General features: G+C 44.8%; 1 protein-coding gene across 1 annotated transcript in view; it reads left to right on the top strand.

The window, feature by feature from the left end:
• CPAMD8 (C3 and PZP like alpha-2-macroglobulin domain containing 8) overlaps positions 1-13,604 on the top strand; it is a 110,919-nt gene that overhangs the window by 25,358 nt on the left and 71,957 nt on the right. Inside the window, 4 exon segments of the mRNA XM_066252643.1 lie at positions 1,659-1,743; positions 2,809-2,917; positions 5,284-5,511; positions 6,872-7,042. Coding sequence (XP_066108740.1) covers positions 1,659-1,743; positions 2,809-2,917; positions 5,284-5,511; positions 6,872-7,042 — 593 coding nt within the window.

Raw genomic sequence — 13,604 nt, forward strand, 5'->3', positions numbered from 1 at the left:
CCCACAACAGAGATCTTCGAGGGAAGAATAAAAAACCTGACTATTCCGGCAAGGCATAGTTAATTGGCCCTTGTGCAAATGAGATCAGTTTACCTGCTTCTTGGAAGAGATACCCTAGGCTCGTCCACAGTGTCATAGATGGGGCCAACGGCCCTGGGCACCTTCAGCCTTCAGTGGCAAACCCCAGCATTCTGGGCAAGGTTAGGTCACAGGTGGCTGGAGCAGGGCTGGAAGAGACTGAACCCTCCCTTAGAGGAGCGAGGGGGAAACCTACCTTCCAGTGTCCCTGTTTCCTCACAGCAGAGGCATGTAAGGCTTTAGCTCAATGACCTTCCTTTCCACTATTGAAGCAGGACCCAGATGACATCTTATGAGACCCCTTTGGGGCGTTGGAGCCTTTAAGGGCGTATCCTAAAAGCTGGTAGTTCCCCTGATCTCTATTGGGCTTTTTCTGCCTCTACGTATCTTAAAAGCCATGCTCAGAAGATCTCGCTGAGGGTTTTGAGGATCCCCATCTGCTCATATAAATCTTTTTTATATATCTGGAGCTATTTGGAAAAAGACAAAACAGTGTTATTAGCTGGATCAAATAAAGAAGGTAGTAGTTTGCAGGCAAAAAAGATTTGGCGTGTCCTCTTCATCAGCATTCAAAAGAAATTTAAATTTTTTTTTTTTTTTTTTTTTTTCTGAAGCTGGAAACAGGGAGAGACAGTCAGACAGACTCCCGCATGCGCCCGACCGGGATCCACCCGGCACGCCCACCATGGGGCGAGGCTCTTCCCACCAGGGGGCGATGCTCTGCCCATCCTGGGCGTCGCCATGTTGCGACTAGAGCCACTCTAGCGCCTGAGGCAGAGGCCACAGAGCCATCCCCAGCGCCCGGGCCATCTTTGCTCCAGTGGAGCCTTGGCTGCGGGAGGGGAAGAGAGAGACAGAGAGGAAAGTGCGGCGGAGGGGTGGAGAAGCAAATGGGCGCTTCTCCTGTGTGCCCTGGCCGGGAATCGAACCCTAAATTTTTTTTTTTAAGTAAAAAGCATGATATGGTAGACCCGTAGGAGTTTCAGGATATGACTACCCCCTTTTAAATTTTTTTAAATTGACCTTAAAATATTTGCTGGGTACACTTTAATAATACCTTAACTTTAAAGATGATAAGAATGACAAAATACAGTAAATGCTTTTGCTCCATATGCAGGAGCATTGTCAGTTTAACCAGTTTAGGAAATCCAATAATAGAACAATGCATACAGACAATGAGCTATAACATGCTTAGCAGCCTCTGCTGTTCTTACAGAGGTTACTATAAATCCAGAATATGTATCCACTGTAACGTGGACATGGGACTGTTTGCCAAATGAAGGTATATGAGTAACATCCATTTGCCAAAGTTGTCCTGGTAGGGGTCCTTGAGTTTTAACTCCAAATGAAGGGACAGATTGTAGTATAGGACCCCTTGGACAGGGTTTCCCAATCTGCCGTGCAACCAGGCTCTTCTTAGTGCCTGAGGTGGAGGCCATGGAACTATTCTCAGTGCCAGGGGCCAACTCGTTCCAATCATGCAGTGGCTGGACTGTCACTGTCTGGTACCTCTGGTACTCTTCTAAGTCCAACCTGTGGTAACATCCACCTGCCTCCTCCTCTGTGCTCTCTCCCTTTAGTGATGCTGAAGTTTGAGCTCTTTATCAACCCACCCTGCTATATCCAGGATGTGAATGCCTGTGAGACTGGCACCATGCAGGCCAGGTGAGAAGGGGGACCCCTACCCACCACAGGTGTGCCCCTCTCACCATGAGCCTCCCATGGGATGCCCCTCCTCCTTTGGGCATGCCCCACCTTTCAAGAGCATGCCCCTCTCCCTGCATACACCCTCCTCTCCTGTTACAGTCCCCTTCCCCCACAGGCGTGTTCCTCCCCCCTAGGGCATGCTCCTCCCCTGAGGGGGGCACCCTTCCCCAAACTAGACCCATCTCCATAGGCAGCATCATAGGATTTCTAGAGGGGTTTGCCCCACTAATGACTAGGCCTTTGACCAAGGCTGTAGTGCAGGGTGAATGAGAGGTTGTCAAGAGACGCTGCCCCTTTCTGGGGTTGCTGGAAGAGCCCTTTGAGGCCCTTACTCCCACCCCAGCTCTGCTGCCTGATGGAGGTTGTGGCTTGGCTGAGGCTGCTTCCCAGCCTGATTCCCCTCCAGCTGTCTTGTATGAAAATACAAGGATATCCTGGATACACACATGTTTTCTAGCCTAGAAAATATGGTTGAAATGCCCAGTTATTTTTTTATTCACTACAATCTTCCATTTTGTCTGTGCCCCGGTAAGCAAGTGTTGCCTCTGTATCGGGCATGACACAAATTCACATTTCACCAACATCCCTGAGATGACAGTTCATTCCGTTCTCTGGGTGCGGAATCAGGAGCTCAGAGAAGTCAGTCCCTGGTTCGAAGCTGAACCTCTTAGGGCAGATAGGACCAGGCATTCCTTGTACTCCAGGGCTGTCACCAGCCCCAGTGGTTGTCTCAGACATCCTGGTCCAGAGTTATTCTTTGACTCTGTCTCTTACTGTTAAATATGAGGCCTGGTACAGAGAATTGCAGGGCCCTGATGTTATCTGTCCTGACTCGGGCTGCAGGAAGGGCTCTAAGGTTGGAGTGTAGGCTGGGGTAGTGTCCCTGTGGGAAGGACATGATCCTGACAGACATCCTTGAGCACTTCCTGGTAATAGTCACTAGGAAGCCTTGGGCAACTCCACCTTCCTCCAGTGACCACACTTCTGCTTGTGAAATTAACCACCTTCGTCATTTTGTTCCAGGTATACCTTTGGGAAACCTGTCTCTGGAACCTTAACGATCAACATGACCGTGAATGGTGTGGGATACTACAGCCAGGAGGTGGGACGCCCCATCCTCAGAACCATGAAGGTGAGGAGCAGGAATCATGCTGTTGATCCAGTGGGACCCTTCCCGCAGGGTCTTCCCTCAGCTCCAGCTCTGTTATCATCCATTTTAGTTTAATTGCTAAACTAAAACTAGAAGGTGGGGATTTTCCTGATGATAAAATTCTTGTGGGCTGAACATAGAGACTTTAGAATATTTTCAAAAAGGAAAAAAATAAAGATGGCTTGTCCACTATTGATATTTTGATGTGTTTCCTACCAGTATATTGTATGTAAAGTTTTTAAAAATATGTTTTTTATTGAGATGTGATTGACATATCACACCATTTGAACACCCATATAGAGTGTACAATTCAGTGGCTTTTAGTGTAGTCACAGAGTTGTGCCCCCATCACCACTGGCTAGTTTTAGAATAGTTCCCCCATCCCCCCAGTCTCTCATGTCCTTCTGCAGTTAACCTCTGTTTCCATCTCCAGCCCCTGGCAGCCACTACTCTGCTTTCTATGTCTGTGGATATGCCTGTTTTGGACATTTCATAGAAATGGAATGATTGACTCTGCTGCCTTTTGTGTCTGGTTTCTCTCATTCCCTGTCACTTTTTCACGGTTCATCCATGTTGCAGAGTATCAGTGCCTCATTCCTTTTTAATGGCTGAATAATATTCCACTGAAAGGATGGACCACATTGTGTTTATCCATTATTTCACTGATGGACTTTGGGTGATTTTTTTTTTCTTTTGTATTTTTCTGAAGCCGGAAACAGGGAGAGACAGTCAGACAGACTCCCTCATGCGCACGACCGGGATCCACCCGGCACGCCCACCAGGGGGCGACACTCTGCCCACCAGGGGGTGATGCTCTGCCCCTCCGGGGCATCGCTCTGTTGCGACCAGAGCCACTCTAGCGCCTGGGGCAGAGGCCGAGGAGCCATCCCCAGCACCCGGGCCATCTTTGCTCCAGTGGAGCCTCGGCTGTGGGAGGGGAAGAGAGAGACAGAGAGGAAGGAGAGGGGAGGGGTGGAGAAGCAGATGGGTGCTTCTCCTGTGTGCCCTGGCCGGGAATCGAACCCAGGACTTCTGCACGCCAGGCCGACGCTCTACCACTGAGCCAACCGGCCAGGGCCGACTTTGGGTGATTTTTGACTAGTGCTGCTCTGAACCTGCTCTGATCTTTCATGTACAAGTTTTTTTGGGTAGCCAGATGTTTTCATTTCTCTTGGATATGGCATTCCTGGGTCCAGTGGTGTGCAATTAAATGAAACCCACCTAAATAAGAATGAACAAAGTTTGCTATAGCCAGGGAATCAGCCGTCCGTTGGCAGAGACTCAATGGCAGGTGGAGATTTACAGGAAATCTTTACAGTGAAAACAAGAGGTGCAGCTTCAGGTGTGCCCCATTGGAGGCTGGTGACCTGGAGAAGCTGTGAGCAGCTGACTAGACGCAGGCATCCAGTACAATGGGTTAGGGATGCACATTTGGCTTCCAAGTTGGTCCTAAATTGGAAGTGGGATTAAAAATCAGGGAAATTGTCAGTTATTAATCAAGTTCTGGCCTCTGGGGGCCAATTGTTACAGGTTATTGTTTAGTTGCTAGTGATAGGGGTCTGACTTCATGTAAGTCTGATCTGTAAAAGATGGGTTGGCTTCTTGTGCCAGTGACTACCAACTGTGGGTCAGTGTTCTTTTTTCCTACATGATCTGGCCGTGGCCCATTTGTCTATTCAGTCTCTCAATGGTGGCTCTGTGTTTAGCCACTTGAGAAACCCCAGACTTTTTCAAAGCAGCTGCAAGACTTCACATTCCTGTGTATGTCAAGTTTTTAATCTGGTTTTTGTTTTTCTTTACATTATGAGTGTGCTACAGTGTCCCTGCACACATATTCTGGAGAGTCCGTGCCTCTGTAGGGTCCTCGACCATTGAACCCTGCCGGCACTGGCTTCCCCTCAACCACCCATCCAAAACTTCTGTCACTTCTGTTCTCCCTGCTGCTGGTGGCCTCTCTCTTAGTTCTATCATTTACTGAATAATTTACTCCACAAATGTTTCTAGATGTGAATTTTCCAGGCACTGATGGGGTGGAGGGTTCTGTGCCCTGGGAGCAGGAGGGGAGTAAGTGCACCAGAGTGACGCTGACCAGATTCCAATCCCTGCCCTGCCATCTGGCTGGAAGGGAACTGTCTCACTTTCTGCCCAACAGTGCAGACAGAGACATGCATATCCAGCAGGGTCCATCCCCATGCAGGGATCCACAGCATGGACTGGGTATGTCACCGAATGTCCCCTGGCCCTCCCGGTGTCTGGAGAGTACCAGACTTGCCAGGTGTGTTTGCTAGCCCTTCCTCGAAGCCACTTCAATCCCCCAATGAGCACAGCTTATTGTCTCCTGCCTCTAGATTCATGGCTCCCAGGACTTTAACATCTGCGTGAGGGACATGATCCCAGCCTACATCCCTGAGCACTTCTGGGGCACAGTCAGCATCTGGGCCATGGTGACCATCATGGATTGGAACCAGCAAGTGGCTTTTGATGATTCCACCCCCATCCAGAAGGAGCTGGTGGATGTTCGGTACTCCAAGGTCACCAGGAAGCAGTTCAAGCCGCGTCTGTCTTATGTGGGGATGGTAAGCACTGAGGCCTCTGCCCATCAGGGGCTGTCTGAAGTCACAGCTCTGCGTTGCTATCCATCCCAGATCCTGCCTGAGGGCCACTGAAAAACCACTACAGTAGGGTCTCAATTGCAGCTGGGATGGGCGGAGCCAGCAGAGCCTGGTGTCACCTCAGGGGGAAGCTGGACACGCCCCTTAACCCCTGCCTCTCCCTACCACACACACCCCTGGCCCTCTTGCCTTCTATGGGTCACCCACAGGATTATGGTGGTCTGTCCTCACACTGTGTCCTTCTCTTGCTCCACTTTGGGACCTCCCTTCTCTCTTCATGCCAGGATCTCAGCCACCACTGTCCCATGCGTGGAGACATAGTTCACTGTCCCTTGATTTTAGGGTCCCAGCTGGCGTAGAAGCTAAAGTCCCACATGCAAGGTCAGGACATGTATGAAGAAGTGGCTTGGGACTTTCGATTCAGTGAAAGGGGAACATTTTGTGTGTATCTGAGGAGTCACCCATTGTCCACATTAAAGAACAGAACTGTTCAGGGGAATCAATAGGCTGAAGCCCCTGAAACCCCATCACCAAAAATCTGCACATTTTTAGGGCTGCTGCAGGGTCCTACAGGGCCCACTGACTATATATTTTTTCACAACACTCATGTTTTCTGAACCCCTCATTCTGACCATGTGTTCTACCCACCTGAACAAGTGAGGTCTAAAAGTCATGAGGAGCTATTGATTACACTGCATACGCCATTCATACTCTGGCACGGCATGAGGCTAACGACAGGCATGTGTTCATTTGTACATTGAGACTATTTTGTCAAGTCCAAAGTCCTGAGGGTTTTTTCCTGTTTTCTTCTAAGCATTTTATAGTTTTAGCTCTTACATTTAGGTCTGTGATCCATTTTGAGTAAATTTTTATATATGGTGTGAGTTAGGGGTCCTACTTCATTTTTTGCATGTGGAGATCCAATGGTCCCAGAACAATCTGTTGAAGAAACTATACTTTCCACCACTGAACAGTCTTGGGCACCCTTGTTGAAGATCAGTTGGCCATAAATATGTGGGTTTATTTATGGACTCTCAATTCTATCCCACTGCTCACAGTGTCTACCCTTATGCCAAAACGCACTGTCTTAGGTACTATAGCTTTGTAGTGTCTTTTGAATTGCAACAAGTGAATTTCTTTTGTTCTCTTTTTCAGGATTGCTTTGGCTACTTGAAGCCTTTTGTAATTCCTTGTGAATTTTTTCTCTTTCTGTAAAGAAGCTGGCTGGGGTTCCAATGGAAATCAGGTAGAGTCTAGATCATTTTAGGGAGTGTTGCCACCCTAGCCACCCTAACCATGTTGAATCCTTGATCACCTCTTCCAGGTGGAGTTGTTCTACTCAGATGGCAGCCCAGCCAATGGGGTGACAGTCCAGATCAGGGCAGAGCTAACACCGAAGGACAACATCCACACCACTGAATCTGTATCCCGGGAAGGGCTTGTGGGGTTTGAAATCCCCTCCATCCCCAAATCAGTTCAGCATGTGTGGCTGAAGGTGGGTGAGTCACCTGGACCATTGTCACTCAGCTAGCAGGCACGAACTTTTCCTCCTCTAAGGAAGTTCACAGTCTGATAGGGGAGCCTCCCAGGGGAACAGATAACTCAGCTATTCTAGGGCAAGGCTGGAGGGTGCTTTTGGGAGGGTGGAACAGAATGTGCAGAGGCCCATGATCATAGTGCAGTTTGGTCCTGCAAGTACCTAGCCGGGCTGAGCCATTTCAGGAAGATATGGAAGAGGGAGCCAGTGGGCTAACCCCCACCTCCCAGAGATGCTTGGAGTTTACCCAGAAGGTAGTGTCAGGGGACAGAGTGATTTGAATTTTGACACCTAGCAACTGCTCCAGTGCCCATAGTTGGTGGAGGGTAACTGGGGGACCACAGGTGGGCACACAGGAGATGATGATGGAGGGGACACCAAGCCTGGAGCTATTGAGGTAGAATTAGTAGGACTTGGTGTCTGATGTTAGGGGAAGGAGGAGCAGAAGTGATAGAAGAGGGGGTCCCAGCTCTGTGAGGAGCCCATGAACACTGGGATGGTGAGGACATGGGCAGCTGAGAATAATTATGTAGGTGGGAGCTGAGGACACTTGTGGTCTCTGTGTCCCCTGTGGGCAGCATGTCCTTAAAGATTTGTATCCACCAAAGCCATAAGCTTGGGGGTCCCAGCCCACTCACATTTTTTACCAACTGGCTACAAAACAAAACTGAGTGTTCCTGCTCCCCACTCTCTTATAACTAAAGTTTTTTTTTTTTAATGATTGAAAGACATTCTTTTATTTTCGTTAATCCTTTAGCAATTAAGTAGCAGCAAAGCCCCAAAATGACTCTAATATCATAATTAGCTGAATAATTTTCTCTGTTATAGATATATGTTTAAAAATTCGCTTTTTCCAAAAAGATGTCACTTTAATGCAGGGGTCTCAAACTCGCGGCCCGCCGGACAATTTTGTGCGGCCCGCAGACTAATTCCCTAGGCTTACTTAATTTTATCCAAAATATTTTGAACTTCGTGGATTAGTCTGCGGGCCGCACAAAATTGTTCGGCGGGCCGCATGCGGCCCGCAGGCCGCAAGTTTGAGACCCCTGCTTTAATGGAAAGATATTCTATTTCTATTACCAAATGCTGCTTAGGAAAAAATCTTTAATTTTTTTAAAAAAAGCAGAACCAATTTTAAACATTATCTAATTATTGTTTATTGAGATATAATTGACAAATAACATTATATTAGTTTCTGATGTGTAATCATGAAATGATTACTACAGTAAGTCTAGTTAACATTCATCACCATACTACGTACTTTCAGTTTTTTTCTTGTGATGAAAACTTTAAAAATTTTTTTTATTAATTTCAGTGAGAGAAGGGGTGAGAAAGAGAAGGAGAGAGAGAAAGAGGGGAACATTGAGTTGTTCCTATATGTAACCTGACTGGGGATCAAACCAGCATTCTCTGCCTAGGGACAATGCTCTAACCAACTGAGCTATCTGGCCAGGGTGTGATGAGAACCTTTAAAAAAAAATTTTTTTTAAGAGGAGGGGACATAGTGAGATAGACTTCTGCATGTGCCCCAACCGAGATCCACTTGGCAACCCCATCTGGGGCCAGTGCTTGAATCAACTGAGCTATTTTTAGTGCCTGAGGCTGACCTGCTATGACTAACTGAGCTATTCTCAGTTCTGGTGGCCCATGCTTGAACTAATGGAGCCACTGGCTGTGGGAGGGGAAGGGGGAGAGAAGAGGGAGAAGAAGGTGAGGGAGAGAAGCAGATGGTTGCTTTTCTTATGTGCTCTGGCTGGGAATCAACCCGGGGTGTCCATATGCCAGGCCGATGCTCTATCCACTGAGCCAACTGGCCAGAGCTGAGAACTTTTAAGATCTACTCTCTTAGCAACTTTTAAGTATATAATACACTATTATTAACTATAGTCACTATGCTATATATTAAATACCTAGGACTTATTATATAGCCAGAGTCATACATTTTGCAATTACAGGTTTTTTTTATTAATTTTAATGGGGTGACATTGATAAATCAGGGTACATATGTTCAGAGAAAACATCTCCAGGTAATTTTGACATTTGATTATGCTGCATTCCCATCACCCAAAGTCCAATTGTCTTCTGTCACCTTCTAACTGGTTTTCTTTGTGCCTCTCCCCTCCCCCAACACCTTCCCTCTTCTCCCCCAACCCTGTAACCCCCACACTCTTGTCCATGTCTCTGAGTCTCATTTTTATGTCCCACTATATATGGGATCATATAGTTCTTAGTTTTTTCTGATTTACTTATTTCGCTCAGTATAATGTTCTCAAGGTCCATCCATGTTGTTGTAAATGATCCGATGTCATCATTTCTTATGGCTGAGTAGTATTCCATAGTATATATGTACCAAAGCTTTTTAATCTACTCGTTTACTGATGGACACTTGGGCTATTTTCACATCTTCGCTATTGTGAACAATGCTGCCATAAACATGGGGGTGCATTTCTTCTTTTCAAACAGTGCTATGGTGTTCTTGGGGTATATTCCTAAAAGTGGGATGGCTGGGTCAAAAGGCAGTTCGATTTTTAATTTCTTGAGGAATCTCCATACTGGTTTCCACAGTGGCTGCACCAGTCTGCATTCCCACCAGCAGTGCAGGAGGGTTCCCTTTTCTCCACATCCTCGCCAGCACTTATTCTGTGTTGTTTTGTTGATGAGCGCCATTCTGACTGGTGTGAGGTGATATCTCATTGTGGTTTTAATTTGCATTTCTCTAATGATTAGTGATGTTGAGCATTTTTTCATATGCCTATTGGCCATCTGTATGTCCTCTTTGGAGAAGTGTCTACATTTCTTTCGCCCATTTTTTGATTGGATTTTTTGTCTTCCTGGTATTGAGTTTTACAAGTTCTTTATAAATTTTGGTTATTAACCCCTTATCAGACGTATTGTCGAATATGTTCTCCCATTGTGTAGTTTGTCTTTTTATTCTGTTCTTATTGTCTTTAGCTGTACAAAAGCTTTTTTTTTTTTTTTGTATTTTTCTGAAGCTGGAAACGGGGAGAGACAGTCAGACAGACTCCCGCATGCGCCCGACCGAGATCCACCCGGCACGCCCACCAGGGGGCGATGCTCTGCCTCTCTGGGGCGTCGCTCTGTTGTGACCAGAGCCACTCTAGCGCCTGGGGCAGAGGCCAAGGAGCCATCCCCAGCGCCCAGGCCATCTTTGCTCCAATGGAGCCTCGCTGCGGGAGGGGAAGAGAGAGACAGAGAGGAAGGAGAGGGGGAGGGGTGGAGAAGCAGATGGGCGCTTCTCCTGTGTGCCCTGGACGTGTGCAAAAGCTTTTTAGTTTTATAGTCCCATTTGTTTATCCTGTCTTTTATTTCACTTGCCCGTGGAGATAAATCGGCAAATATATTGCTGCGAGAGATGTCAGAGAGCTTACTGCCTACGTTTTCTTATAAGATGCTTATGGTTTTACGGTTTACATTTAAGTCTTTTATCTATTTTGAGTTTATTTTTGTGAATGGTGTAAGTTGGTGGTCTAGTTTCATTTTTTTGCAGGTAGCTGTCCAATTTTCCCAACACCATTTGTTGAAGAGGCTGTCTTTACTCCAATGTATGCTCTTACTTCCTTTGTCAAATATCAGTTGTCCATAAAAGTGTGGGTTTATTTCTGGGTTCTCAGTTCTGTTCCATTGATCTATATGCCTGTTCTTATGCCAGTACCAGGCTGTTTTCAGTACAATAGCCTTGTAGTATAACTTGATATCCAGAAGTGTGATACCTCCCACTTTATTCTTCCTTTTCAAGATTGCTGAGGCTATTCGTGTTCTCTTTTGATTCCATATAAATTTTTGGAATATGTGTTCTATATCTTTGAAGTAAGTCATTGGTATTTTATTTTTATTTTTTTTGTATTTTTCTGAAGTTGGTAATGGGGAGGCAGTCAGACAGACTCCCGCATGTGCCCAACCGGGATCCACCTTGAATGCCCACCAGGGGGCGATGCTATGCCCATCTGGGACATTGCTCTGTTGCAACCAGAGCCATTCTAGCGCCTGAGGCAGAGGCCATAGAGCCATCCTCAGCGTCTGGGCCAACTTTGCTCCAGTGGAGCCTTGGCTGCAGGAGGGGAAGAGAGAGACAGAGAGGAAGGAGAGGGGGAGGGGTGGAGAAGCAGATGGGCACTTCTCCTGTGTGCCCTGGCCGGGAATTGAACCTGGGACTCCTGCACACCAGGCTGATGCTCTACCACTGAGCCAACCAGCCAGGGCCAAGTCATTAGTATTTTAATCAGTATTGCATTGAATTTATAAATTGCTTTGAGTAATATAGACATTTTAATGATGTTTATTCTTCCTAATCATGAGCACGGTATCTGCTTCCACTTGTTTGTATCTTCCCTGATTTCTTTTATCAATGTTTTATAATTTTTTGAGTACAAGTCTTTAATCTCCCTGGTTAAATTTATTCCTAGGTACTTTATGTTTTTGGTTGCAATGGTGAAGGGAATTGCTTCCTTAATTTCTCTTTCTGACAGTTCATTATTAGTGTGTAAAAATGCCTCTGATTTCTGAGTATTCATTTTATATCCTGCCACCTTGCTGAATTCATTTATCAGGTCCAGTATATTTTTGACTGAGACTTTAGGGTTTTCTATATACAATATCATATCATCTGAAAATAATGATAGTTTTACTTCTTCTTTTCCAATTTGGATGCCTTTTATTTCTTTTTCTTGTCTGATTGCTGTGGCTAGGATTTCCAGAACTATTTTGAATAAGAGTGGTGAAAGGGGCACCCCTGCCTTCTTCCTGATCTTAAGGGGATTACTTTTAATTGAGTATGCTGTTGGCTGTGAGTTTGTCATAGATGGCCTTTATCATGTTGAGGTATGTTCCCTGTATTCCACTTTGCTTAGAGTTTGATCATGAATGGGTGCTGGATTTTATCAAATGCTTTTTCTGCATCTATTGAAATTATCATGTGGATTTTCTCCTTCTTTTTTTTATGTGATGAATCACATTGATTGATTTGTAAATATTGTACCAGCCTTGCCTCCCAAGAATAAAACCCACCTGATCATGGTGTATGATTTGTTTCATATATTGCTGGATTCGGTTTGATAATATTTTGTTGAGAATTTTAGCATCTAAATTCATCAGGGATATTGGCCTATAATTTTCTTTCTTTGTGTTATCTTTGCCTGATTTTGAAATCAGGATTATACTTGTCTCATAAAAGGAGCTTGGAAGTCTTCCTTCCTCATGAATTTTTTGAAATAGCTTGAGAAGGATAGGAGTTAGTTCTTCTTTGAATATTTGGTAGAATTCACTTGTGAAGCCATCAGGCCCAGGACTTTTCTTTTTGGGGAGTTTTTTGATAACTGTTTCAATCTCATTTGTTGTAATTGGTCTGTTTAGGTTTTCTGATTCTTCCAGATTAATTTTTGGAAGATTATATGTTTCAAGGAATTTGTCCATTTCATCTAGGTTGTGTAGTTTTCTGACATACAGTTTTCCATAGTATTTTCTTACAATATTTTGTATTTCTGTTGTGTCAGTTGTTATTTCTCCACTTTCATTTCTAATTTTATTTATTTGAGTCCTCTCTCTTTTTTTCTTGGTGAGTCTGGTTAAAGGTTCATCGATCTTGTTTACCTTTTCAAAGAACCAGCTCCTGGTTTCATTGATCCTCTGTATTGTTTCTTTAGCCTCTATGTCATTTATTTTGCTTTGATCTTTATTATTTCCTTCCTTCCACTACCTCTGGGCTTTACTTGCTGTTCTTTTTCTAGTTCTTTTAGATGCAGGGTCAAGTTGTTTATTTGAGCTTTTTCTAGCTTCTTAAGGTATGCCTGTAATGCTATGAACTTTCCTCTCAAGACTGCTTTTGCTGTGTCCCATAAATTTTGAGTTGATGTATGCTCTTTATCATCTGTTTCTAGGAATTTTTAAATTTCTTCTTTGATCTCATTGTTAACCCATTCATTATTTAATAACATACAATTTAGTTTCCAAGTGTTTGAGTATTTTTCAGTTTTTCTGTTGTGGTTGATTTCTAGTTTCATGCCATTGTGATCAGAAAACGTGCTTGATATGATTTCAATCTTCTTTGTTGAGAAGCTTTTGTGCCCTAACATGGTCTATCCTAAAGAATGTACCGTGGGCACTTGAAAAGAATGTATATTGTGCTGCTTTAGGGTGAAAGGTTCTGAAGATATATATCTGTTAAATCAAGTTGATCTAGTGTGTTCTTTAAGTCTACTGTTTCTTTGTTAATTCTCTTCTTTGAAGGTCTAACTATAGTCACCATGCTATACATTAAATACCTAGGACTTAGTTATTATATAACTATGGTTCATACCTTTTGCAATTAAAGTTTTATTATAGTAATATAATCCAAATTAGGACAAAGCAAAGAGAGAGATGATAGGCTAAAGGCTGAGAGTATCTCAAGTTTGAAGCTTCTTATACCATGCCTGTGGAGTCAGAACCCTGGCTCATTGTCGTGTAATAATAGACACACAGAACTGCCAACCAGGGATGCTCACTCATGCTCTCTCTGGTGCCC

Source organism: Saccopteryx bilineata, chromosome 1 (genome assembly GCF_036850765.1).
Source record: "Saccopteryx bilineata isolate mSacBil1 chromosome 1, mSacBil1_pri_phased_curated, whole genome shotgun sequence".
In the NCBI taxonomy this organism is placed as follows: Eukaryota; Metazoa; Chordata; class Mammalia; order Chiroptera; family Emballonuridae; genus Saccopteryx; species Saccopteryx bilineata.